Source organism: Amphibalanus amphitrite, unplaced genomic scaffold, assembly GCF_019059575.1.
Source record: "Amphibalanus amphitrite isolate SeventyFive unplaced genomic scaffold, NRLGWU_Aamphi_draft 000998F_arrow, whole genome shotgun sequence".
NCBI lineage: Eukaryota > Metazoa > Arthropoda > Thecostraca > Balanomorpha > Balanidae > Amphibalanus > Amphibalanus amphitrite.
The window spans coordinates 3,617-31,263 of record NW_024882492.1 but is presented as its reverse complement, the minus strand read 5'-3'; the positions used below and the strand labels follow the sequence as shown (position 1 = coordinate 31,263).

The following is a 27,647-nucleotide window of genomic DNA, read 5'->3' as shown; positions in this document are numbered from 1 at the left end:
ATGTCTTTAAGCATTTAGACCAGGTGGGGTCAGGTCAGGTCAACCGGTAGGGGCTGTGACGGGTATTCGTAATACGTGTCAACCGCCTCTGACAGCTTCATAACATGTTACGAAGGCACCAAAACTTCTTCGTAAATGTTCAAATGGTTGCTAAATTCGAATTCAGCTCCAAAAACTAGCCTAGAAACATGTAAAACTCGAAAAAGTGAACCGAGGTCACCCGAGGTCACCAAAGGTCAATGACCTGACCTGACCTTCAGGTGACCTTGACACCCACCGTAATGTATGGGAGCAACATCAAATCACATGTTTGAACGTTTGAAACCACGAAAAGCTTGCAAACGCGCGGCTAATGCGAGCCGACATACGCCGAATCGCGATTCCGGCCAAACATGGTCTCGGAAAAAAGGTCACATGTCAAAGGTCATTTGGGTCAGGGTCATGCAATTTTCAGGGTAGGTGTAAAATTAATCAATGCGAGAGTACTGAAAGTTTCGTCGCGATCGGCCGCTTTTTACGCGAGTTATTCGCGAAAAACCTTAGGGGGGGTGCATCAACCCTCCCCTCCCCCTGTGCCGGCGAGGGTTAAGCAATAAGCAGGGATATGCAATTGATGAGAAGTATCAAGTTCCTGAACGACCCACATATTTATGATTGCTTATAAGGGTCACAGAGGTCACGGTGGTCACGTGACCTCACCATTATATTTCAATTAGAGAAAAAGGAAAACTGTTCAAACTGTTCTACGAGATCACCCAAGACTCACTCGGGTTCGAATTGCTAAATGCCCGATACGTGATACTCCTGACAGGGCTGGTTATCGGTTGTAACTGTGGGCAGCTAAGAGGACCATTCGTGTCCGGCTTCGTGGGCTCGCTAGATAAACGAGCTGCTAAACTTTAACATCTGCATTAGGGTGGTCCATTTTGAAAAAGTTTCTAGGATCCGTCGGGCCGGGTCGGAATTCTTGTCGATACCATGACACAATGTTGTGTGCAAAATTTCATTCTGATCGGATAAATTTATCCCGTCCCGCAAAGCGGCCAAAGTTTTCCCTATGTTAACTATAAGGGGATGGGCGATAACACGGATTCTCCCACTCAGTCCACATTTTTTGTTCAATACGCACTGGCAGTCACTAAATAAGTACAGCAAAGGAGAGAAACACATCAGAGTGGAATAGGCATTAGTGAAAATAGCCTATCGGTACAGATTAAAAGACGAGGTCCACCGTGCGAGCCATCCTAAACCAATCTCCCGCCCGGATGCAACGCCCAGTGTAGTTAGGCTCCTCGACCTGAAGGAAGTGCTGTCACTGTTCCTTGCCGTGCGCGATGGCGCTAAAAATTTGCCGCTGATGAGGGCAGCAGTGCAGTACCCGGCTCCTGCAAAGTCGTTTACCACCCGTTTATGTGTCGGTCGCCGACGAGCAGTGGTCAAGTCGTCATTGTACGACCCCTGGGCTGGGTACACTTTGAGCAAATCGTGACTGGCCCCGAGGGCGGTGCCGAGACCAACATATGCAAAGGACGCCAGCAAGCACCACTCCACTGCGTCGAGGGCGACGTCGACGCGGGAGGGTTCTTCTATCTTAGCCGCTAGCTGCATGGAGGTGGCAGTCGCCTGCTTTTCCTCGACCGCCGTCCCGACGCCGAAGGAGACCGATGGCTTTGAGACCTTGCCTATCACCTTTCCCGGTTACCTTCCGATATCCGTGTGGTAAGCGGCGAGGGCCTTTGGGGAGGGCGATGTCAGTTCCCCATGCTGAGGTCGATCAATGGGCAGACAGTCACGATGCTACCCTTGTGACGATTAAGGTGGTGAACCGGACCATCGTCCTCCTCTCGTGCTCGGTGAGCGCGAGCTGGCAGAAGAGAATGATCTTGAGTGTGTTCATCACCTTTGCAATCCAACGGCCACGTTGTAAGGCAACCGGTTCCCCGGTTCCGGATGCTGGCGTCAAAATCACAGTCCATCACGACGATGGTGAACTGCACCACATCGCGGCAGTCATCCCGGGGCCGCTGCTTCATCAGCAACGCGCATCAGGTGACAATCATCTTGTCGGCGAAATCGGTTAAGTAATTGAGCGGTTTGAACGACACTCGTTCCGTGAGCTGCCACCACTTTACAAACCGCTTGAACGACGGGATCTCGGGAGCACGGGGCCGGAAGACGGATGGTGAGTGCCAAGTGAAAGAGGCGCCCTGCACTTGCTCGTTCGTAAGAGGCTGTTTCATCCAGCAAGGATTTGCTTTTTCTGGCTGCCAAAACAAGCCACATTTCGGTGATTGAGCGTGTGCCTCTTGCAGCTACAGCGGCGATCCCAAACGCAGGCAAAGCCACAATTAGCGTAATGCATATCGCACCTCCTGGCATGTATAGTGGCTTGCACTGGGCCTGGCACTGGAGAACAGGAACTGCAACAGGAATTGTGGATTATCGTTCCTGTCTGTGGCTGATAGGAAGACTAGATCTATCATTGAGAAGGCTAGAGAGGACTGGTGCGATGAGCAGGCAAGCTCATTGGTAGATAGCCGCTGGCACGACTGGGCAATGTTGAAAGACGAATATTCTCCCAATACTAAAGACTGGTACGTATAATGGAAACTTTGACCGCTTTGCGGGACGGGAAAAAATCATCCGATCTTAATGAAATTTTGCACAGAAGCTTGTGCTATAGTATCGACAAGAATTCCGACCCGGCCCGATGAATCTGACGAACTTTATTTTTTACCATATAAATGTGGACCACCCTAATCTGCATAAATAATTCCTACAAACCGGATTTTCATGATCGGATAGTAAACGCCAAGGCTGTCAAAACATGCTCTCCTAAGCGCTCTCTGGTTCCGTCAATCCGTTCTTTACAAATCTTTGAGCTGAATTTATGTAGTACATTGTTCCACCCAATGCCCAAGAGATCGATGGTGGTTAGGAATTACGTGACAGTGTGCCGTATATTAAAAGAGGCTTTGCCTCTTAGCCGCATGCCCAGCGAGCGAAATCTAGACACCGTTCATTATGTACATCATCAGGATGAAATCGCTGTGCCTATACGAATCAAGGTCGCCTCCGGACGACGCTTCTGTCAATGCTCAGACATTCCAAGACTCGCATTTATGAATTCAGTGCAGGTCTATGCAAACAACGGAATCGTCGGGCTCAGCCTCCATTGACGCTGGCTGTTGCTAGCCGCCGCCGAGTTTCCGCTGGGGATGAGCTCCGCAAATGGCCGCTGATTTATCCAGAGGCAGTGGCGATGTGTCAATGGGGACCGAGATGACGAGCCTTTGTCGTGATACAACGCCCAGTCGTCCGTGACTTTCATCAGCAGTTAGCGCTTTTCCGTTACATAACTGTGATATATTCAAGAATCGTTGTATTTGTAGACATCTTATACACATTTGCCGTGGACGGAAAATCCGGTGCAGATTGGGGATGAGTCATCAAATGTTGCTTGTGCAGTGACTGAAGCAATGCCATTACATACCACTTATCAGTATGATAATTGCCTTTGTTAATTTCATCCGAACATCCGCTACACTATTCCTCCTGTAGACGAGTAACCATCTACGCAGTGCGCTTTGTGAGAAAATGAACACGCGAAGACTGATCGTCGGTCCTTACGTAACTAATGCTAATCGGCCTGTAAGAGGTCAACATGCCTGCTGGCCGTGGTGCAGTCCCTGTTTAGTCTCGTCTATCCGTATTTGATGATGTCAGCGTGTGTGGTTTTCTTATGCTTGGTAGACGCTTTCCATACAATTTACGGAGAAGGAATTTGCTGTATGTATCTACGCTGTAAAAAGTCAGCAAATGTGTATCATTTGTCAGTCGGCAGTCCCGCACAGCCCCCGTTACTCCGAACTGATCAGATTTCTGATTGGAAGCTGATATTACATTACCGTGAATGGTATAGACAACGCCACTCATGTGTAATTTCCAGACCGTTCATTCTCAATTGTGGTACAATATTAGGTAGGCACTATGATTTGATGGACCCACAGAATCGCTTTATACACAAGGTACACATACAACAGACGCAGACAGCGTCCGATAGAGGGTCTTGTGGCTTCTATGTAGCGAAGACATGTAGAGACTCTTCTATGTAGAGAGTCTCGGGAGCCCTGGTGATCCTCTCAGATAGGGATCTCAGATTGGCGGTCTCCTCGCAGGGACCCTTGCAGTGGTCTCCTCACAGGGACCCTTGCAGTGGTCTCCTCACAGGGACCCTTGCAGCGGTCTCCCCATATGGACCCTGGCGGTCTCCTCACAGGGACCTTGCAGCGGTCTACCCATAGGGACCCCGCGGTCTCCTCACAGGGACCCTTGCGGTCTCTAGAGGAGCCGCTAAAGTCACAGTCACGTCATTGCAGCCGTGACCTGGCAGCAGTTACGGAAACGGCGGGCGGTGGGCCCTCCGAGGATCGTGTAATAGCCGCCATTGCAGTGAGCATGGTTCCTCCATTCTGAAGATCCGGTGTCCTCAATGACCGCACTGCCATTGGAGATCACGTGCTATTCTGACCATCCAGCTTGCGATGCTGAAAAGGCCTGATGTTTCCACTTAGTTTTTTTTTGCCAATGCTGTGTTAAGCGATGTCAGGAAAAACTCAGTTGTAAAACAATTAAAATGCCCTGCGTTTCATACGTCCATGAATTTAGGTGTGGCGCGAGGAGAGAGAAGGAGAGAGAGAGAGAGAGAGAGAGAGAGAGAGAGAGAGAGAGAGAGAGAGAGAGAGAGAGAGAGGAGAAGATACGAGCAGATGGAGGAGAGATTGTTTGCTCAGTGTGATTTGGGACAAATGGCTTTCAAAGGTATTATTAAAGATTTAATCGACATCTTACGCATGGACAGGACATTCTAAAGGGGGATTTCTTATAGGTAATGGCAGCGTTCGGGTCACAATTGGGTGTCTGCCTACGCACTCACAGCGGTCAGGGAGGTCACCGCCGAGCCACGCGCCGCGCCGCGGAGCTACCCCCCCCCCCTGACGCACAGACGACCCGGTCGGACGTGACCGCACAATCACACCTCCTTCCGGGTTCGCTCGGCGCACGAACGTGACCTCTGCCGAGCTCGTTCATTCACGAACGTGACCCCCGCCCGAGCTCGTTGACCTATGTCGGAAGCAGTGTCCATTGGTGGATATTGCTCGCATTGACACACGTTTACCATGTATACGTCTGACATGCATTGATTGTGTGAGCATCCCTGATGCACAAATTATTCATTCTACGTCAGTATATTTTCAAATTTTGTTATATCCTTATGTTGTGCTGGTTTTCATAAAAAAAAATAGTGAGTGGTTCACTGGAGCAAAAGAAAGGCATATTTCAATGAAATTTAGTTAAAAAAAAAATATTTTCCCTTACGTGCAAGAATAACACAGTATTGCAAGAATCCTTCAATGTGAACCATACCCTGGCATAGTTAGGGAGTGCGGTAGTTTTTGTCTCCCTATATATATAAAAGTAGCGTGGGACAGTGGTGGATCTAGTCTTCCTGAAGCAGCTTTGGACTGTGGTGGGGCGCTGGGCGCGAGCCTTACTGGAGAGTGGCGGCGAACGGACGACGCTCGACGACGGGCGGACGCCGCTCTCGACGCCGCACGTTTTCCCGTTTACCGCCGGCGAGTCTGATGGATCGGACCAGCGGCGGCTGTGGGCTCCCCTTCCAATTCGCAGCCGTCGACAGTGTGCGTGTCTGGGAGAGGAACGGGACGCACTCGGGGACGACGCGATGCAATTGTTTGGGCTGCTTCACCATTGAAATGCAATGAGGGATGCCGACTGTCCTTTTTGGTATACAGCCCGCATAGTACCTCCATTCAAAAGAAGTCTGGATAGGTTTGCAACTAAAACTTAAATGGCATTGCATTGACGTACTGTTTGCAACTAAGTTATTGCCACCAAAACCACTGACTCACCGCATCCGCCATCATGCACCATTAACTATTACCACTACTCGGCCCCATTGGGAGCAATAATATATTCCGACACTGATGGAAGCTTACGAACTAAAATTAACATCAGCGCTGGCTCATAAATGGATGCGGACGCTCGCTGATAATGCAAGCAGTTTTTTTTCTTGCTTCGTTCTTTGTCCGTGTTCAGTAAAGCTTACGGAACCGACACAATATTATTTCCACCTTCATGAGCTCTTGCGTTGACCGTTAAGTATCGTAATGGATGTTTAGAGAAGAATCCAAATATTAGTATTTACCGACGCCTTACGCTATACGGCATCAATCACCGACGGGTAAACACCAGCGTAATGCATCTGCGGCAGCAATGATATCTCTGGGAATGTTGTTATTGGGTGACGTGAATTAGATGGATGTAGAACAATCACCATCCTAATGGCTAGCTGTTGGGAAGGCCAAAAGTTTTATCAGATATATCGCATTCATTTATCGACTGTTCTTTCCAAGGATCCGAGGCATGATATAAGGAAAGTGATGTTTAGTTTAGTTTTTCTTTACTTTGTGATTTGTGAATGCTCACATCGCATTTCTTGTTTTGCATAAAATGTTATATTAAATCCGGTCAAAAGCTAGATGATTTCTGACCAGAAAAAACTCAAGGTTCACTTAATTTTGCTGTAAACTGTAGTGTAAAAACTAAAAATAATACTACAATTTCTTACCCAATGTAATCGGAACCCTGCAGAAATCCGAGCACTGTGTGACAGAGCTGCTCCCGCGGTGTGTTTCAGTGCTGCCCGTCGCTGCTGCGCCGTCTCTCGGGCCAGCTGGTGAACCGGCGGGTGCTCACCCAGGGCCTGTCCGTGCTCGTCGTCTTCACCGTCTATCTGTGTGCAATACTGCCCGTGGTGAGTAGATCTGTGTGCAATACTGCCCAGTGCCCAGTGCCCGTGGTGAGTCTATATGTGTGCATTACTACTAGAGCTTGAAGTTATGTTTGGTTCCGATGATACAACCGATCTCTAAAGCTTTTCATTTTCGGTCGTCGTCCGATTCTATTTCGCTTCCGTTGACATATGCTAATAGGCTGGCTTTCGTTGTTTGATAAACAGGGCGCTTGATGAGATTCTCGTGTTCTTTTTAGCGAAACAGCCGACAACTTGCGTTCGGCCGCCGAAATTAGCCAGCGCGGCCAGTTTTCCGACGTTGATGCCGCAGTCTGCCGCCATAAGTTGATGTTTGCCTTGGTTTTATGCTTCCGCCATGTCTGGCCAAAGTTGGCACTAAATAGGCCGATAATTAGCTAACATCTCTTGGAAATGCGTGACCCAGTTCGCGATATAGTCTATCTGTAAATGATTTAAGTGGTATTTGCAGATTTGTTTTAATGTTTCCATAGGTGCTGGTGAAAGTTAGTCGCTGCAGACCTGTGTAATGTGTATGCTTGTTTACTTACAGTTAAGTTTGTTTGCTTGTATATACTTGTTAGTGCATCTTTCGATTGAATTATTGCATTTCCGGCAGTGTGTCTTCGACTCGAGTTCATTGAAGTTCTGTTCCAACGTAACCACCAAGTACAACCCCATGCTCAACCTGTCGGCGGTGATCTTGGACGACCTCGGTCGGACCAGTGACGTCACGGCACGGTCCAATGACGTCACCGGATCTACCAGCCAAAGCGCCGTCCCGACCGACTGTCTGCCGGCATCCAAGATTTATTTCCCCGAGGTAAGTCTGCAGCACCACGGCATATGTTGAGAACAACACAAGATATGCAACACCATCACCGCACAACACGGCCATCTGTAGCGAGATGCCTAATGCGGACGGTCGTCAAGTTAGATGTAAGTGAATCCTAATCTATAATCTAAGATTCGGAATCAGGTGAGCCCCTACGATTTGGACCAAACTTGGTCAGTGGATAGTACGTAACGTCCTGATTACGATGCACCCAAAATCTAAGCCCGGCCCGCCATATTTACGAAGCTACAGATGTTTAAATTTCAAGGTCATTCGGGAGAGCCCCTACGATTTCCGTCAAAATTTGTGTACGGACACTCTAGATGCTCCTCATTACGAATATCACAAAATTTAAGCTCGGCCCGCCATATTTACGAAGTTACGGAGGTTTGAATTTCAAGGTCATTTGGGTGAGCCCCTGCGATTTGCGTCAAAATTGGTATACGGACATATTACATCCTCCTCATTACAAATATCATAAAAGTTAAGCTCGGCCCGCCATATTTTTCAAGTTACGGAGTCACAAAGGTACGGAATTTTAAGTTCATTTGGAGAGCCCCTCCGATTTTCGTCAAAATTTGTATGCGGACACATTACATGCTCCTCATTACGAATATCGTAAAAGCTAAGCTCGGCCCGCACTATTTCAAAAGTTAATGAGGTTTGAAACTCACTGAAATTCAAACCTCAATAACTTTTGAAATAGAGCGGGCCGAGCCTAATTTTTATGATATTCGTAATGAGGAGCATGTAATGTGTTCGCATACAAATTTTGACGAAAATCGGAGGGGCTCTCCAAATGACCTTGAAATTCCGTAACTTTGTGACTCCGTAACTTGAAAAATATGGCGGGCCGAGCTTAACTTTTATGATATTTGTAATGAGGAGGATGTAATATGTCCGTATACCAATTTTGACAGAAATCGCAGGGGCTCACCCAAATGACCTTGAAATTCAAACCTCCGTAACTTCGTAAATATGGCGGGCCGAGCTTAAATTTTGTGATATTCGTAATGAGGAGCATCTAGAGTGTCCGTACACAAATTTTGACGGAAATCGCAGGGGCTCTCCCGAATGACCTTGAAATTCAAACATCCGTAACTTCGTAAATATGGCGGGCCGAGCTTAGATTTTGGGTGCATCGTAATCAGGACATTACGTACTATCCACTGACCAAGTTTGGTCCAAATCGTAGGGGCTCACCTGATTCCGAATCTTAGATTATAGATTAGGATTCGCTTACATCTAACTTGACGACCGTCCGCGCAAGAATAAGATTTTTATGCATGTGTCAGCAAACCCTGAAAGCGGATCACTGAACAGTTTTACGGATGCGCTTCTGAATGGGGTCCATTGCAATCCAGGCCTGTTTCGACAATGGGGCCGGTTTCCGTGAATCCAGGCTCGCTCGCTTGCATTGCGTTTCTGTTCGCTGAAATGTAAGCACACTCTACATCTCCGCGAATCTCATCAATAATGTGTCAGGGCGCTGTTGGGAGCCACGCAGCGACCGAGGGCCGCTGTCCGAACAATGGCCCCGGGCGACTGGGTCACGTGGCCACCCGCCGGTCACGTGATCGGCAGCCGGGGAGCGGCTCTCGTATGCGAGTGGCGCAGTGAGGCGAAGCGATAGTCGAACATCACTTTGTAGGTTGACTAGTTGCTGCGAGCCGATAACTGGAACACGTTGATGAAATGGATGAAAAATGTGAAAATCATTAATAGTAATAAGCGAAGTCCATTACTACAACCGCTTCTATTTTAATTTTTGAGATTTTGGTTGTCAATGATTTGAGCAGCACTTCATAGGACTCGGCACATCAATGCATATCTGGCCTTCACTCCATTGGACGTTCATCAACAAAAGGTTTCTTTTCTTGTGTTCTTCACGTTTAGCGAATATGGCGGATCATGGACGTCTGTAAGCTGCCACCCTAGATGTATTGGTTGGCAAAATAAGCCTATAATTATGTCAACTCTCTGCGGAGGATTCTGATCATGTTGAAGAGGGATGAAAGCTATTATGATTATAATTTATGTACTTCAAAATGTTTTAACTTCTAAGCAAACCCTTCAGTGTTTGTGCTAATATGTCCTTTTTCCAAATAAAACTGCATAGGACATCTGAAAAATGAAACAAGACTAGTCGTCCAACGGAAGGCCACATCAGGACGTCGCGTTTGGTACGACATTTTTCTTTTATAAATTTAGTCCGAATTTTTTGAATGGAGGGATTCACGAGGACAGAATCCCCGGCACATCATGCGAGTCACGTCTGATATACGAGCGCCGGTCGCTGCTCAACGGTGAAATCCCATTCGCCTGCACATCGACGATATTTAATGAGTTATTTGAACTCTAATGCTGATGCTCAAGCCCAGCGTTGTTCGGCGTTACAAGGAGTCAGTTCGGAAATTAGTTGGCGACCTCTTAGGCTCAGTTGGGGAGTTACTCAAACACACCTGATATTGAACGGCGGTTGTCGATCGGCAAGTTAAAATGACTAACGATACTTACGTCACAGAGAAATTCCAAAATATGATCAGATAGTACTCAGAGTATCTCACGGCCTGCTTAGTGGCTAGTTGATTCAGTGTTTGTCATTGGATGCTTATCCGCGTGCTTATATACCTAGCCGTGCGCTAGGCCGCTTTTTTATTTGCGTAGAATTCACGCTATCACGGCGGGGCCAGTTTCAGGGCATGCGGTACAGCATACGTTCAGGCGCTCACCACTAGTGCCGTCTATTGGCAGCAGATCGAGCTACTGCTCCGCTTATGCGTAACAGCCCAAATATTGAACTGCGACATGCGAGGGATCAATGTTAATTGCTTCATGCATGACCGACAGGCTGCAGCAGACGGCGACGATCGCAGAATTGTTTTATCTGATTCGTAGGTATTTCGCCGCTGTCCAAATCAAACACACAATTTTCTCAGCACCCTATTGCTTAGCATGCATATCCAATATCCATAGCACGTGGACTTACTGATAGATATGCATCAATTAAGTAAGTACTGCAAAGACTCTGATGAATGATGAAGGCTCTGTAAGCCAGGGAAGGGCCTTATGCCCTCTTAGCTCTTGTTTTACTGCGCACATTTACACCATAACATTTGATCATGTAACGGAAGTTAGCAGGGATTCAGCAGGGGTTCAGCAGGGATTCAGCAGGGATCGACGGCCCCTACGATTTCGCTGAATTTTGGTGGAGAGGTGCAGAATGGTGTCCTCTATCGAAAATCCTAGTGCCAAAATGCGGGGAATCCATCAGGGGGGCCACAAATCCCAAAAAACAGTATGCCCTCAGGGCACAATCGACGAACTTTGAAAACCCTACTTCTAGCCGTCAAAACAGCTAAAAATGCACGTCATTCGAAAGAGGACAAAATTTTACGTACAACGGTACCAAACTTAGGGGGCTAGCGCCCCCCTGAACCGAACAAAACAGCTTCAAATATATGGGCCCGGGAGTATGCCCTCGGGGCATAAATAAACGTTTTCAACAATTTCAGGCCTATAACATCGACAAAATCCACCAATATGCACATCATTGGAAAGAGCGTAATTTCCCAAACAAAAAACCCAAGTAACATTTTTCGATGGGGCCCACCTGGGGCCCACAGGACCCAATTGAAATTTGGGGCCCAATGGGGCGGCCCCTACGATTTTCTTCAAAATTGGCACAGACACTCTCCTGGGCCCCCTCTTTAATCTGGCTGAAGAAACCTACCGAGGAATCCAAAAGAAGGGGCCCAAAGAGGGCCCCAAAGAGGCCCTTTCTAAGTATTGTCCCTAATTTCGCGACCAACCCCGGCAATATGCACATCATTGGAAAGAGCGTAATTTCCCAAACAAAAAACCCAAGTAACATTTTTCGATGGGGCCCACCTGGGGCCCACAGGACCCAATTGAAATTTGGGGCCCAATGGGGCGGCCCCTACGATTTTCTTCAAAATTGGCACAGACACTCTCCTGGGCCCCCTCTTCAATCTGGCTGAAGAAACCTACCGGGGAATCCAAAAGAAGGGGCCCAAAGAGGGCCCCAAAGGGGCCCTTTCTAAGTATTGCCCCTAATTTCGCGACCAACCCCGGCAATATGCACATCATTGGAAAAAGCGTAATTTCCCAAACAAAAAACCTAAGTAACATTTTCGATGGGGCCCACCTGGGGCCCACAGGACCCAATTGAAATTTGGGGCCCAATGGGGCGGCCCCTACGATTTTCTTCAAAATTGGCACAGACACTCTCCTGGGCCCCCTCTTCAATCTGGCTGAAGAAACCTACCGGGGAATCCAAAGGAAGGGGCCCAAAGAGGGCCCCAAAGAGGCCCTTTCTAAGTATTGCCCCTAATTTCGCGACCAACCCCGGCAATATGCACATCATTGGAAAGAGCGTAATTTCCCAAACAAAAAACCCAAGTAACATTTTTCGATGGGGCCCACCTGGGGCCCACAGGACCCAATTGAAATTTGGGGCCCAATGGGGCGGCCCCTACGATTTTCTTCAAAATTGGCACAGACACTCTCCTGGGCCCCCTCTTCAATCTGGCTGAAGAAAACTACCGGGGAATCCAAAGGAAGGGGCCCAAAGAGGGCCCCAAAGAGGCCCTTTCTAAGTATTGTCCCTAATTTCGCGACCAACCCCGGCAATATGCACATCATTGGAAAGAGCGTAATTTCCCAAACAAAAAACCCAAGTAACATTTTTCGATGGGGCCCACCTGGGGCCCACAGGACCCAATTGAAATTTGGGGCCCAATGGGGCGGCCCCTACGATTTTCTTCAAAATTGGCACAGACACTCTCCTGGGCCCCCTCTTCAATCTGGCTGAAGAAACCTACCGGGGAATCCAAAAGAAGGGGCCCAAAGAGGGCCCCAACGGGGCCCTTTCTAAGTATTGCCCCTAATTTCGCGACCAACCCCGGCAATATGCACATCATTGGAAAGAGCGTAATTTCCCAAACAAAAAACCCAAGTAACATTTTTCGATGGGGCCCACCTGGGGCCCACAGGACCCAATTGAAATTTGGGGCCCAATGGGGCGGCCCCTACGATTTTCTTCAAAATTGGCACAGACACTCTCCTGGGCCCCTTCTTCAATCTGGCTGAAGAAACCTACCGGGGAATCCAAAGGAAGGGGCCCAAAGAGGGCCCCAAAGAGGCCCTTTCTAAGTATTGCCCCTAATTTCGCGACCAACCCCGGCAATATGCACATCATTGGAAAGAGCGTAATTTCCCAAACAAAAAACCCAAGTAACATTTTTCGATGGGGCCCACCTGGGGCCCACAGGACCCAATTGAAATTTGGGGCCCAATGGGGCGGCCCCTACGATTTTCTTCAAAATTGGCACAGACACTCTCCTGGGCCCCCTCTTCAATCTGGCTGAAGAAACCTACCGGGGAATCCAAAGGAAGGGGCCCAAAGAGGGCCCCAAAGAGGCCCTTTCTAAGTATTGCCCCTAATTTCGCGACCAACCCCGGCAATATGCACATCATTGGAAAGAGCGTAATTTCCCAAACAAAAAACCCAAGTAACATTTTTCGATGGGGCCCACCTGGGGCCCACAGGACCCAATGGAAATTTGGGGCCCAATGGGGCGGCCCCTACGATTTTCTTCAAAATTGGCACAGACACTCTCCTGGGCCCCCTCTTGGGCTCCCCAAGGCCGCCCCATTGGGCTCCAAATTTCAATTGGGTCCTGTGGGCCGCAGGTGGGCCCCATCGAAAAATGTTACTTGGGTTTTTTGTTTGGGAAATTACGCTCTTTCCAATGATGTGCATATTGCCGGGGTTGGTCGCGAAATTAGGGGCAATACTTAGAAAGGGCCTCTTTGGGGCCCTCTTTGGGCCCCTTCCTTTGGATTCTTCGGTAGGTTTCTTCAGCCAGATTAAAGAGGGGGCCCAGGAGAGTGTCTGTGCCAATTTTGAAGAAAATCGTACCCAGTAAACATGCCGACGTCGGCCCGACGTCGGCCGACGTCGGGGTGACGTCGGCAACTCGGCATCGGCATGCCGACGTAGGTCCGACGTCGGTCCAACCTCGGCACGACGTCGGCTGGATGTCGGATATGCCCGCATGTTCCGACGTCCAGCCGAGGTCCAGCCGACGTCGGGCCGACGTCGGACCGAGATCGCTGAGGTCCAGCCGACGTCGGGCCGACGTCGGGGCGACGTCGGACCGACATCGGCCGCTGTTTTGACCGTTAAAATAATATAAAATACATGTTTCATGTTTCATAAAGAGCTTCTGTATTCAAAATATCCTCAGGAAACTCAAATCTTCTTCCATGCCGCATCCCCCTGATCCGGACTGGACGGGAAACTTTATCCCATTTGGGATTGCCCGTAAGCCGAGCTCGCCCGTAGCCGGGTGCGGTGAGTGCTTGGGGGCTGCTCGGCCTATCCTTTGGTCAGGCTCAGTCCCGGCAACTCACCAGGGCCGGGCCCAGTTCATATAGAAAGGCCAGTCGGCAAGTGTCACTTTGCCAAAGTGCCACTTATCAAAGGGACACTTTGGGAAACGTTGGTGCAGGTGTGTAAGAGTGGCTATATGAATCCATTGTGGGGTCGCCCTTTCCAATAAAAGTGTCACGTAACAGCAATGGGACCAGGGACTCTATATGAACTGGACCCAGGGTGCTTGCCAAGAAGACCAATGTCTCCATCCTATCATCCTTCCGGCTCTGAAATGGTCTTGTCAGACCGAAAGGGCATAATCCAACAAAACAAACTGCGTTCGTTATCTGGCTGCGTGGTGTAGTGGTTAGCGCACTAACCTCGCGTTCAAATGACACGGGGTTCGAATCCCATCGCCGGATGATGCTTTTGGCGTGTTGTCCCAGTAAACATGCCGACGTCGGCGACTGGGGGGCTCGAATCCCGCCGCCGGTTGATATTTTTGGCGCGTTGTCCCAATAAACATGCCGACGTCGGCCCCGTCGGTCCAACGACAAACGATCTCGTCAACCTCGTCAAACGACCTCGGCCCGACGTCGGCTCGACGTCGGCTGGACTTCGGCTGGACGTCGGAACATGCGGGCATATCCGACGTCCAGCCGATGTCGGGCCGAGGTTGAACCGACGTTGGGCCGACGTCGGGCCGAGCCTCGGCCCGACGTCGGGCTGACGTCGGCATGTTTACTGGGGTAGGGGCCGCCCCATTGGGCCCCAAATTTCAATTGGGTCCTGTGGGCCCCAGGTGGGCCCCATCGAAAAATGTTAATTGCTTTTTTTGTTTGGGAAATTACGCTCTTTCCAATGATGTGCATATTGCCGGGGTTGGTCGCGAAATTAGGGGCAATACTTAGAAAGGGCCTCTTTGGGGCCCTCTTTGGGCCCCTTCCTTTGGATTCCCCGGTAGGTTTCTTCAGCCAGAATTAAGAGGGGGCCCAGGAGAGTGTCTGTGCCAATTTTGAAGAAAATCGTAGGGGCCGCCCCATTGGGCCCCAAATTTCAATTGGGTCCTGTGGGCCCCAGGTGGGCCCCATCGAAAAATGTTACTTGGGTTTTTTGTTTGGGAAATTGCGCTTTTTCCAATGATGTGCATATTGCCGGGGTTGGTCGCGAAATTAGGGGCAATACTTAGAAAGGGCCTCTTTGGGGCCCTCTTTGGGCCCCTTCCTTTGGATTCCCCGGTAGGTTTCTTCAGCCAAATTGAAGAGGGGGCCCAGGAGAGTGTCTGTGCCAATTTTGAAGAAAATCGTAGGGGCCGCCCCATTGGGCCCCAAATTTCCATTGGGTCCTGTGGGCCCCAGGTGGGCCCCATCGAAAAATGTTACTTGGGTTTTTTGTTTGGGAAATTACGTTCTTTCCAATGATGTGCATATTGCCGGGGTTGGTCGCGAAATTAGGGGCAATACTTAGAAAGCGCCTCTTTGGGGCCCTCTTTGGGCCCCTTCCTTTGGATTCCCCTTTAGGTTTCTTTAGCCAGATTAAAGAGGGGGCCCAGGAGAGTGTCTGTGCCAATTTTGAAGAAAATCGTAGGGGCCGCCCCATTGGGCCCCAAATTTCAATTGGGTCCTGTGGGCCCCAGGTGGGCCCCATCGAAAAATGTTACTTGGGTTTTTTGTTTGGGAAATTACGGTCTTTCCAATGATGTGCATATTGCCGGGGTTGGTCGCGAAATTAGGGGCAATACTTAGAAAGGGCCTCTTTGGGGCCCTCTTTGGGCCCCTTCCTTTGGATTCCCCGGTAGGTTTCTTCAGCCAGATTGAAGAGGGGGCCCAGGAGAGTGTCTGTGCCAATTTTGAAGAAAATCGTAGGGGCCGCCCTATTGGGCCCCAAATTTCAATTGGGTCCTGTGGGCCCCAGGTGGGCCCCATCGAAAAATGTTACTTGGGTTTTTTGTTTGGGAAATTACGTTCTTTCCAATGATGTGCATATTGCCGGGGTTGGTCGCGAAATTAGGGGCAATACTTAGAAAGGGCCTCTTTGGGGCCCTCTTTGGGCCCCTTCCTTTGGATTCCCCGGTAGGTTTCTTCAGCCAGATTAAAGAGGGGGCCCAGGAGAGTGTCTGTGCCAATTTTGAAGAAAATCGTAGGGGCTGCCCCATTTGGCCCCAAATTTCAATTGGGTCCTGTGGGCCCCAGGTGGGCCCCATCGAAAAATGTTACTTGGGTTTTTTGTTTGGGAAATTACGCTCTTTCCAATGATGTGCATATTGCCGGGGTTGGTTGCGAAATTAGGGGCAATACTTAGAAAGGGTCTCTTTGGGGCCCTCTTTGGGCCCCTTCCTTTGGATTCCCCGGTAGGTTTCTTCAGCCAGATTGAAGAGGGGCCCAGGAGAGTGTCTGTGCCAATTTTGAAGAAAATCGTAGGGGCCGCCCCATTGGGCCCCAAATTTCAATTGGGTCCTGTGGGCCCCAGGTGGGCCCCATCGAAAAATGTTACTTGGGTTTTTTGTTTGGGAAATTACGCTCTTTCTAATGATGTGCATATTGCCGGGGTTGGTCGCGAAATTAGGGGCAATACTTAGAAAGGGCCTCTTTGGGGCCCTCTTTGGGCCCCTTCCTTTGGATTCCCCGGTAGGTTTCTTCAGCCAGATTAAAGAGAGGGCCCAGGAGAGTGTCTGTGCCAATTTTGAAGAAAATCGTAGGGGCCGCCCCATTGGGCCCCAAATTTCAATTGGGTCCTGTGGGCCCCAGGTGGGCCCCATCGAAAAATGTTACTTGGGTTTTTTGTTTGGGAAATTACGTTCTTTCCAATGATGTGCATATTGCTGGATTTTGTCGATGTTATAGGCCTGAAATTGTTGAAAACGTTTATTTATGCCCCGAGGGCATACTCCCGGGCCCATATATTTGAAGCTGTTTTGTTCGGTTCAGGGGGGCGCTAGCCCCCTAAATTTGGTACCGTTGTACGTAAAATTTTATCCTCTTTCGAATGACGTGCATTTTTAGCTGTTTTGACGGCTAGAAGTAGGGTTTTCAAAGTTCGTCGATTGTGCCCTGAGGGCATACTGTTTTTTGGGATTTGTGGCCCCCCTGATGGATTCCCCGCATTTTGGCACTAGGATTTTCGATAGAGGACACCATTCTGCACCTCTCCACCAAAATTCAGCGAAATCGTAGGGGCCGTCGATCCCTGCTGAATCCCTGCTGAACCCCTGCTGAATCCCTGCTAACTTCCGTTACATCATTTGATCACACGTTTCTTGTTACTCGACCATGACGGAAGGTGATTCAGAGAGCGCAACAATCTATTCGATTCGTCCCATGTCCCAAAAGATTCGGACTGGTAGCTCGGTTAGTGTCTGACACAGCTGATGAGTCGAACGATAAAAAACTCATTGGTTCACAGGCGGGTTACTAACGAACTGCGCTGTCGGATGAACATTGGGATTAGAAATCAGATGCCACCAATCAATAAATAATCAAATGTAACAAAAGACGCTCTAATGCGCCCAGTTTCCACACCCCATGCTAAGCTCGACTGCGTCTGACACGGCGCCGGCGCCGGTTCTGTTTCAGTTCGTCACGTTCAGCGTCATCCTGGCCATGATCTCGTGCGCAGTGTTCCAGCAGGTGACCTCGCTGCTGAAGATGTGCACCCTGCTGGTTATCTGCGCCTCCTACTTGGCCGTGGTGCTGCTGTACCGGCCGGCGCTGTACAGCGCTACACTGGCAGGGTACGGACGGGGAGGGGAGGGGAGGGGAGGGGAGGGGAGGGGAGCTCGGGAGGAGGGAAGGGGATGGGAGAGGAGGATCAGAAATGGTATCACACTTTTCTTTCTTCTCTTAGTTTGCTTCTTTTGCATATTTTCCATTTTGATGTCAGCCGCACCGATCGTAACTTTTTATCACCGGACCCGTCATTAAAACATATTTGTGTTCCGTTCGCGGTTCCTTTTCCAACTTGACGTGACACTCCCTCTTCCTCCCTCCAGCTTGGGCGACAGTGACGCGGTGACGTCGGCCCGCTACGTCACCATCATCATAATGGGCACGTTTCTGTCGTCACTGGTGGTACACGGCCGGCAGACGGAGGCCACGTCGCGGCTCGACTTCCTCTGGAAACTGCAGGCCACCGGTGCGCTCAGCTGGAAACGAAATATGTGTCTTATCATTGACACAAGGGCATCTTCCTTGTGCTTTATATTGGCGATAACTTTGCATCAGTAGCACATCTCTTCCAGCTACTAAGAGTTGTTGGCTCAAGCTAATTTGTGGGAAGTTACTACATCGGAATGATTTAATCGCAACCCATGTTTTTAGGCTTGATGCTAGCAAAGGAAATTTCTTGGTGAATCTGGGAGAGTTATTTCATTATTTCTTTGTATAATTTTACGGTTATTGCCATGGACCGACAGTATAACCTACCAGCCATGGTGTTACGATATATGCTACGATAGCGTCGTGTTTCTGACGTCGCATGCCGTCTGACAAATGCACGTCATCTGCTGTGACGCCGACAGAGGAGAAGGAGGAGATGGAGCATCTGCAGGCCTACAACCGGAAACTGCTGGCCAACATCCTACCGGTGCACGTGGCAGACTACTTCATGTCCGGCGAAAAGGGAGACGTGAGTTATTATTGCCGCAGTAAATGTAGATGAGAAAGAGAGAAACACAGAGTAAATGTGAAGCATGCAACTAAATGGCGAATATTTCCAAATTATGACTTAAAGAAACAATATAATGCTGTTAAGTAATCACGCTGTCACACATCATTCATCACTGACCACAGGTCCAACTCCACAGTCACTCTTGTGACCACCATTCATCTCTCTCACATGTCACCTGTGTCACCTGTCACATTTTCACCCCTCCCCTGTGTCCGCTGTCACCGACAGGAGCTGTACCACCAGCAGTGCGACTCGGTCTGCATCATGTTCGCCTCCATCCCCAACTTCTCCGAGTTCTATGTCGAGCTCGAGGGCAACAACGAGGGTGTCGAGTGTCTGCGCCTGCTGAACGAAATCATCGCCGACTTCGACGAACTGCTCGGAGAGGAGCGCTTCAGATACGTGGAGAAAATCAAATCGACAGGGTCCACCTACATGGCGGCGTCGGGTGAGAAAACGTTTCGGTTCCCCGGAGACACTAGGAGACAATGACCTACTAAAAATGCATCAGTTGCTAGATGATGAAAGTATGATTGTAGGTTCATATGTGAGTTAAAGAAGTGAAGTGATTTTAAGAAGTGGTTGCATCATAAGCTAATGCTGATATATTGTATTATCTAGAAACGACAGTGCAATAGCTTGGCATGGACATAAATTCTTCAGGCGCCGTTCAGTGGTATATTCTTGGAGCCATTTCCGAGTCGGGCTGTCTCTTCAGTCACTCGTTAGGTCTCAAATCACGGGGCTCTGTTATCGAGTCTCGTTAAATAGTCACTGTTTGGCTATCACCAAGAAATAAAGGCACTTTGCCTGACCATTTCAGCCTTAACTTCGATTCAAGAGCCTCTCTTTCCGATTGTTTCTAGTGGAATGGTGGCGTGTTTTGCAGTTCAGTTCCTAAATACAACGACTAGGTGACATAGGTTTAGGTGCTACACCTCTCAAGCCAATGCATTTTTGGCAATGTTTTAACATGAGGCAGCTCTCAATGAAATGCAAATTTTTGATTGACGCCCGATGACATGCTTATAGGTGAGAGACGCTGGTTTTATCAACATATTATCTATTGTTCGTTTTCAGGTTTGACCGAGGCCACGTGCGACCTGAAGAACTTCCGGCACGTCACAGCCATGGCCGACTACGCCCTGAGGTTACGGGAACAACTCGCCTACGTCAACGAACATTCCTTCAACAATTTCAAAATTCGCGTTGGTGAGTGATGTGCATATCCGAGGGTTTATGGAACGTGATCCGCTTTTTCTTGTGGGGATGCTTGACAGATTTCGCCTTAGGCTACAAATGCTTGAATGATTCACCTAAATCATCTCGTACATCTACAAAATGTCACTCCATTTGAATAAAAAATACAGAGACTTGTGTCTCATTTCATTGACTAGTCTCATTAAATATGCAAGAGACATCTCACACTACTTTCTTATGTAGTGCTATAAAAATGCGAGATCAGCTTATATCAATCTTTCTGGGGACGGTAAATACCCCTGTCGATATTTTCATTAGTCAAGAGTGATTTCTGCTGTCGTCCTGGCAGATGTATTGAAACAGTCTTACGAAATTGACAGTAAAATCCAGTAAAATCGAAATATTATGCCGATATGGACTGATAAAACGTGCCATTGTCACACAATAAGACTACTCCCTTATGGAGGCGTTTATTTGGAATCTGCCACGGCAAAGTTTAACATTTCCGACTAGAGGTCAGACCATGGGTGCGTTCGGAGAGCGCGGAATATTCCCCGTCATCGTGAAAATTCCCCTTGTTGCGTTCGGAGACGGACATTCCATATCGCCAATTTCAAGGATCGCCGCTACTGCGCCAAGTTGAGTTCGTGGGATTTTGTTTGGGTTATTTGGGTTATTTGGTTATTTAGAACGCTACATCTATGGCAAGATGTAATAAGAATGAAGCTCTTGAAGAAAGAACAACTAAGAAAAATCACAATTATTTTCAAAAAGTCCCATCTGTACTGTGCCCCCTCCCCCCCCCACCCCAAACACACACAACACAACACTTCAAATTTTCGTTTTCATTGCTTCCGCAACTGAGTAAGCATTATCAATTGTTGGATTTGCAATAAAACTGATCAGGGTGGAAACAAACGCAAGAAATGTCCATTTATATTCAATAATATACTCACTCGAGCATACCGATGGGCGCCGCCATCTTGACGGGAACGACGCGTGAGATGCTTTTTAGATTCCGCGCTTTCCGCGTCCGTTCCGCGGAACTTTCCCCGGGAATCGCTCTCCGAACGGCACATTCGGCGGAAATTTCATGCCGGCGTGGAATATTCCCCGGGAATCTGCCTCTCCGAACGCACCCCATATGGACCATTTCGGTTTCTCTGCACTGTTGCCAAATCTCTCCATCTTCCAGATTAAACTCGACCTCAGAATTAGGGCCGTGGCTCATGGTCATGCTGCTCCATTTGGTCGGTGAAATTCCGCCGCCGAGTTTAACACGCTGCCAAGTTGGGCCTTGTTCCGCCAGTTCGATGACGTCACAGAGCGTCGGCGGCTGTCGGCCGGCTGATGATGAGACTGTTAGCGGCGGATCACATGCCCCGGCATCGCTTGGACAAGCGCCCGATTCCAGGATTCACCGGCACTGAACGTGGACTGGCCCAAAAACAGCGCTTCTATGCGCTAGACCTAGTGGCATTCCAATGCCCATCCTTGCTACATTGAGAACACGAGAATGATATTGATTGAGGCGAATTATATTAATCATACGATCTTGTATCTATAAAGGACAACAAAAAAAACGTTAATGCATAATTTATAATCATATAGTGATTATGGATGCATGAGACTCTTCGATCATCATTAACCTGGGAGCGGAACCTTTGCATTTACCCTCTATATCCCGGCGAATCCCCCCGGTGTAGGCCGAGCTCAGCGTGTTAGGCCCTAAGCCCAGCAATCACGAGCAGAGCGACGCTCGGTCCCGACGGCCCGACCGAAGACTGTGTCCGCTCCTGTCCGCCCACTCCCGCTCCCGCCGGCCCCGGCGCCGCTGCCGCTGCCGTAATGCCCAATCAGGCTCGAGTGGTCTCGAGTCGTCTGGAGACCGGTACCCTCGGGGCAGCGCCCGTTTCGGCGGCCCCGGCGGGTCGGTCAGCCTGCAGCCAATGCCGGCCACACCGCTGTGTCGGCAAAACACGGCACGGTGGCAGAGACCGTGGGAGGGTCTCAGCGGAGACTGCGGAACGGTCTCCGTGGGACGGTCTCAGTGGAGACTGTGGGGCAGTAACAGCGACTGTGAAACGGTCTGACTGGAGACTGTAGGCCGTTCTCTTTGCTAGGGGCTGATGAAAATGCATCCAAGTGTGGACCGATGTTACTGTCTCGAGTGTTATCGTCGCAATCGAGCAGCGTGTGACAGCTTTACAGCGCAATACCTCACAAACAGCACATTCCCATCCCATTGATTGTTCGGCTTCAGTCGATCGGGAACTTTGATGATGAATTGATTTTATCGGAATCGTACAGTGTTCTTAATTACCCGCCGGGAGCAAGGTAAAAAACGTAGTGCATTTAAAACGAAGCTATTAATATAAATTGATACGCTAAAACAACTGACAATTGATGTGGTCTATGTGTTTCGAAAGTTACTCTGCAGTGCAACTGTTCAGCGTTCAACTGTTCGCCCATTGCATTAAAGTGAAGTACAGAATTTAATGTGTTTTTTTTTTTTAATTTGCCGGATTATAATTGTCTTATATCACAGTAATGCCTCTCGTTCGCTGCAAGGTGTTGACTGTCTCCCTCCTCGGCAGGTTTAAACATCGGTCCCGTGGTGGCCGGTGTCATCGGCAGCAGGAAACCCCAGTACGACATCTGGGGGAACGCAGTCAACGTGGCCAGTCGGATGGACTCGACCGGCGTGCTCGACAAAATTCAGGTGAGTTCCGCGGTCGACCGGCAATCTCAACAGACTGGCACTGGGCTGGCGGGGAGAGGGGTGCTTCGCCATGGAAGATGGAACCCAGATACAAGCTGGGTATTAGCGCTTACAAATTGGCAAGTGAACTGAAATTAGCTTCATTGAACCGAGCCTGATTAGCTCCATTGAGGCAGCCACCGAGCCTCGCACGCTATATTTTCAGCGAACCACCACCGGTACAGGCTGAGACGTAAATCAACCTTTTTTCCAGCTCTGCAGGTCTGATATTCCATCATTCTATTAACCCGCGAGTTGCTGGGGGGGGGCGTTAAACGCCCCCACTTTTTTCGCCGGGCCATAGCATAAAAACGGCGCGCCGCAGGCGCGCCAAATTTTGGGTACCTGTCGAGAATTGATTGAAGTTTATTGTGACAAAGTTTCAAAAAATCGGTCAGAAAATTTTTGAGATATCGAGGTTTTAGTGACGTCATGATTTCTGAGTTTTCGACCAAAATCGGCATATGTTCAAAAAATCATATAAAATCACAAAGTAGACATACAGACATGCAAAAAACGCCATTAGACTGCCGATACCATGAACAATCAAATGGCTATCTTCGATTATTGACTATCGTTCCGCATTTTCCAAAATCTTGGACTGAATCTTGGCAATGTCTCGTGACTACTTCACGACCATGATACATGCATTTCTTAAATTGAACTTTTTGAGCCAAACACGTACACATATGATAAAATGAATGTCATCATCGTGTTCTACGCCCCAAATTACCCATAAAATATGTGTCACAGGCTGCAAATATCAGTTTTGATTTTCGGGGATATGTGCCTACCCGGTTGACCTGACCTTGACCCTGACCTATGCTTGAGTGACCCCTACATGGAGCTGACACTCTTGTAGGCCTTATATGATGGATTGTGCACCGTTTTGACAGAGTTTATGACGAGAGGCGCCCATTGCGAAGTCCTGAAGTCCATGCTACTGAAAGCCCGATTTCAGGTGTTTGACCTGACCTTGACCCGATCTGTGACCTCAAAATTCAACTTTAAAGTACTCATCTGAAGCGTCTCGTCGTTGGTGTTTTTCCAGCCGCGAACGTATAAGGGGGGTCCGTTGGACCCCCCCTTGCCGTTTCGCCCCTGATCGAGCTAGAGCTTCGCGGAAAAAACGAGCGTGTTGCCCGTGACGAGAGGAAGCCGATGATACCCAATTTTAAGGTCATAGGTCATTGGTTGACCTTGCAGGTCAGGTTAATGACCCAAAAGTCGGGAAAATCGGGACCTGTTAGAACGTCGTAAAGTGTGGCTGCTATGGGGTTTTTCGGGGTGCTGATCACGAATATCATGTTAGTTTTGATCACAGATGATGTCTTCATGCATTTAGGCCAGGTCGGGTCAGGTCAGGTCAGGTCAACCAGTAAGGGTATTCGTAGTAGGTGGCAACCGCCTCTGACAGCTTCGTAACATGTTACGAAGGCACCAAAACTACTTCGTTAATGTTCATATGGTTGCTAAATTCGAATTCAGCTCCAAAAACTGGCCTAGAAACATGTAAAACTCGAAAAAGTGAACCGAGGTCATCAAAGGTCAATGACCTGACCTGACCTTCAGGTGACCTTGACACCCACCCTAATGCATGGGGGCAACATCATACAGGGGCGGCGGATTCGGGGGGGCAGGGGGGGCAGCTGCCCCCCCCCCCCTAGCAAACTCGTGGGGGGGGCAAAAGTATCTTTTTGCCCCCCCCCCCATAATTTGTGACAAAACTTAAACAAGAAACATATACGGCCTGATTATTCTGTTCGATCATCTGAAGATGTAACCATATGCCCATATACTTTATCATACGTTGCCTTTCATGACAAGTGTTCGCGTTCAATTGAACTTTTCCTCTCTTCAACCTAGTTTTGGAGGCATTATAAGCGTCAACGTGACGCAGCGGCAACCCAGGCCTTCAGTGACCGCTTACAGTGGCGACGGACACGGAGCGGCAGAGGAGGCATCGTTCCCTAAGAAACTTCGGGAGGAGGGACAAACGTATATTCTTGCCCCTCCATAATTCGTGCCCTAAACATGAGGAACATTTCCATAGCCTGATATTGCAGCTATGCGTTCCTACAGTTTGTCCAACGGTGCCTTTTGAATATGTGTAAATGCTAACCATTTCCGCTTTATAGCATTTTTTGTCTTTTCAGATTCGATTTAGAGATATTTTAAGTGTGCAAGAGACGCAACTCACACCCTCAATGGTCGTTTGCCGCTATTTTGTACCTACATGAATGCCAAATCGCAAGCGAGCGGAGACGGAAGGGCTAGCCAGTAGCCACTCGCTTGCGGGTAGTTTAGGACTGATGAGCGCTCGTAATTAGCCACTCCCCTGATTTTTTTTTTCGATCGCAACAGTTTCCAGTGCAAGTAACATGGTAAACGCCGAGGTCGTACTCATTGACCACATTGACCAATGCACGGTATGACACCCAAAGGCCAGTCATCAGAGATCTGCTTTGGGCATTCGGAGGCTTGTGTGGGACCAGTGTAAAAACTGGATGTTCACACTTCAGTATCCGCTTTATTTCAGTATTCACTATTAAATAAGTAAAAAATAACGTTGGAAACTTTTGAGGGTTAGGGCACTGATCATTAGTGGGCCCCCCTCTGGCTAAAGAATATAGAGCATCGAACACGAAAGCAAAATCTAAGGCATTTTGGAAAAATGAGCATGCCCCGCAGCGTCCGATAACTACCACCTTCCAGTGGGTCAAGCCAACGGGGTCCAAGTCTATAATTGCACTTAACGATAGCACCAACCTTGTCTCACTTTTCGTTGAAGTCTGTTCCGAATAGTTTCGGCGACAGACTGGCTGCACTGAGGTCGTTTGGTATGTGCAACTGTAATTAAAGCCACCTGAGGCGCCCTGACACCAGGCTGCTGGGTTGCTGCTGGGTTGAAGCTGGGTTGGAAATGCTTCGTCTTTGCAGATATCACTGGCCGCTGATTCTCGAGTGCCCGAACCGGTAGATGTCTTGGCAAAATTTGGTGTGATAATTTGGACCTTACCGCAGTCAGTGCACCCTAAAGCCCTAATAAAGAACCCCCCCCCCCCCCAGAGCTTCTGGATTCCCGTTCCACACTGAAAACACTTTGGAAGAACGTTAAGAACGTACAGGGGTATTTAGACCCCTGTGGGGTAAAATGTTATGCCACCGTTTTTCAGAACCCCCATGGTTCTTCACGTAGACGGCTTTGCATTCTCATCAAAAGAATCCACACGATTCTTCCAAAGACTCTTATGAGGTTTAGGGTTTATAATAAGAGCGTTCTTAGCACCTAGATAAGAACCCCAAAGGGTCTGTGAAGAAGTCCCTGAGGTTTATAGGGAAACCACCCTGTGTTCTGAATATCGGTTGTAGAACCCTTTCGGTTCTATTGCAATACCGCAAAATCCCCGTTCATTCGTCTATTGAACCTCCCATGCATGGCTAGCGACCGGCGCCGTCACATCTGCTGCGCAAACACAGTGCTTGATACACCTTAAAATGTATTACCTTCCTCTTTACTCTGAGCAATCAGCCTGCAAGTCTCCAGTCAGGAACAACCAGCCCGCAACCAGCCCATGCGATCAGCCCGCAACCAGCCCGCATTCAGCCTGCGATCAGCCCGCAATCAGCCTGCAGGAACGCTTTCCCCTCGGCCGTGTCACTTGCCTTACACATCCAAGCCAAAGAACTCCAGAGCCTTTCGGGCATGTTTAATTATTCAGGTTGATTCCTTCACGCTCAGGGCTGCTTTCTGTACAAATATGGAACACATTTTTAGCTTTAGCAAGTGGATGTTTTCCCAAACACAGTATGTATGCGCTATCGCCCATGTCAGCAGCCGGGTGGCGATATCGCATTCTCCCAAATCACATACAGTTTCTCCTTCCACCACCAGCTTTAAGTCAGCGTTTTCGACGATGTCGACGTCTCCGCGCGCCAGGACGCTCTCCTCAGACTCCAGGGCCTCAATCAGAGCGGAGATGGCCTCGTCCCCTAGAATGAAGAGTCGGGCGGATGCGTTATTCAACAGGCAGGGAGTAAAAAACTTAGATTGACTTCAGAGACCATGAGCCTACTCAAAAAATAAAATAATGCACTTAACATATAAAGTGCAGCTAGATAAAATATTGCACTAATCAGCAAGAACATATGTTTATTAAAATCAGCCAAATTTATACCTAAATCAGTTGACCCCGAAATGGCAAGCTGATTCTATTCCTGATTTATCTTCATTTGGAAGATTTGTCTAAATACCACATGCATAATTTAAACTATGGGGCATTTATACAACATATAAATACTTACTGCATTGATTGGTCTTGCATATGAATTGTCTTCATCCAATGCATTCATCCATGCATTTGAAGAGCGTTGTGATATTGCTTATTATTGTCAATCACAAGTAATATTAATAATACACAACACTTGACAAGCTAAAAATTAACCTTATTTCAGTTCTTCAATATTCGATTACTTGCCATTCACCCAATCTTGCACCAGCCGCTCGTCACTGCACAACGCGTGATCCAACGCGATCGAAAAATGGCGATCGCTTCCGGTGGACGCTAGAACGTGGTACCGCAGGCGTGGTCTTGATGAAAGCCATTACACTGATTAAACCACAACCCCTTCTTCTTAAACCCGATGCTAGTTCGTGCAAAACCTTCAAAGGGTTTATCTTTCGCGCGCTCTGTGTGACGTAATATCACGTGACTAGGGAGAACGAAGAAGAACCGGTGTTGGTCGAATTGAAGCCCCCTGGGGCCGCTAAGACTGCACGCGAAGAAGCAGCACATGTCTTCGGTCTATGTGAAACACTTTGTGTGTTCTTTATGAACCAGACGTTCTGCTTCACCTCTAAGCCAGTTTACCCTAATACCCAAAAAACCTAAGTGTGGAATATTTTAAGATGCTTTTGCATAACGTTCTTTCAACTTGTTTTCAGTGAGTC

At 48.6% G+C, this 27,647-nt stretch overlaps 1 protein-coding gene across 1 annotated transcript in view; it reads left to right on the top strand.

Moving 5' to 3' along the window:
• The window catches only part of LOC122369012 (adenylate cyclase type 5-like), a gene marked incomplete at its 3' end in the record, with an annotated part of 74,980 nt that extends 52,323 nt beyond the window's left edge, over positions 1–22,657 (top strand). The window contains exons 12-19 of the mRNA XM_043343368.1: positions 6,722–6,838; positions 7,455–7,658; positions 17,643–17,800; positions 18,059–18,201; positions 18,587–18,693; positions 18,964–19,183; positions 19,816–19,947; positions 22,533–22,657. Coding sequence (XP_043199303.1) covers positions 6,722–6,838; positions 7,455–7,658; positions 17,643–17,800; positions 18,059–18,201; positions 18,587–18,693; positions 18,964–19,183; positions 19,816–19,947; positions 22,533–22,657 — 1,206 coding nt within the window. The remainder of the gene's footprint in view (positions 1–6,721; positions 6,839–7,454; positions 7,659–17,642; positions 17,801–18,058; positions 18,202–18,586; positions 18,694–18,963; positions 19,184–19,815; positions 19,948–22,532) is intronic.
• Positions 22,658–27,647: the final 4,990 nt, after the last annotated feature.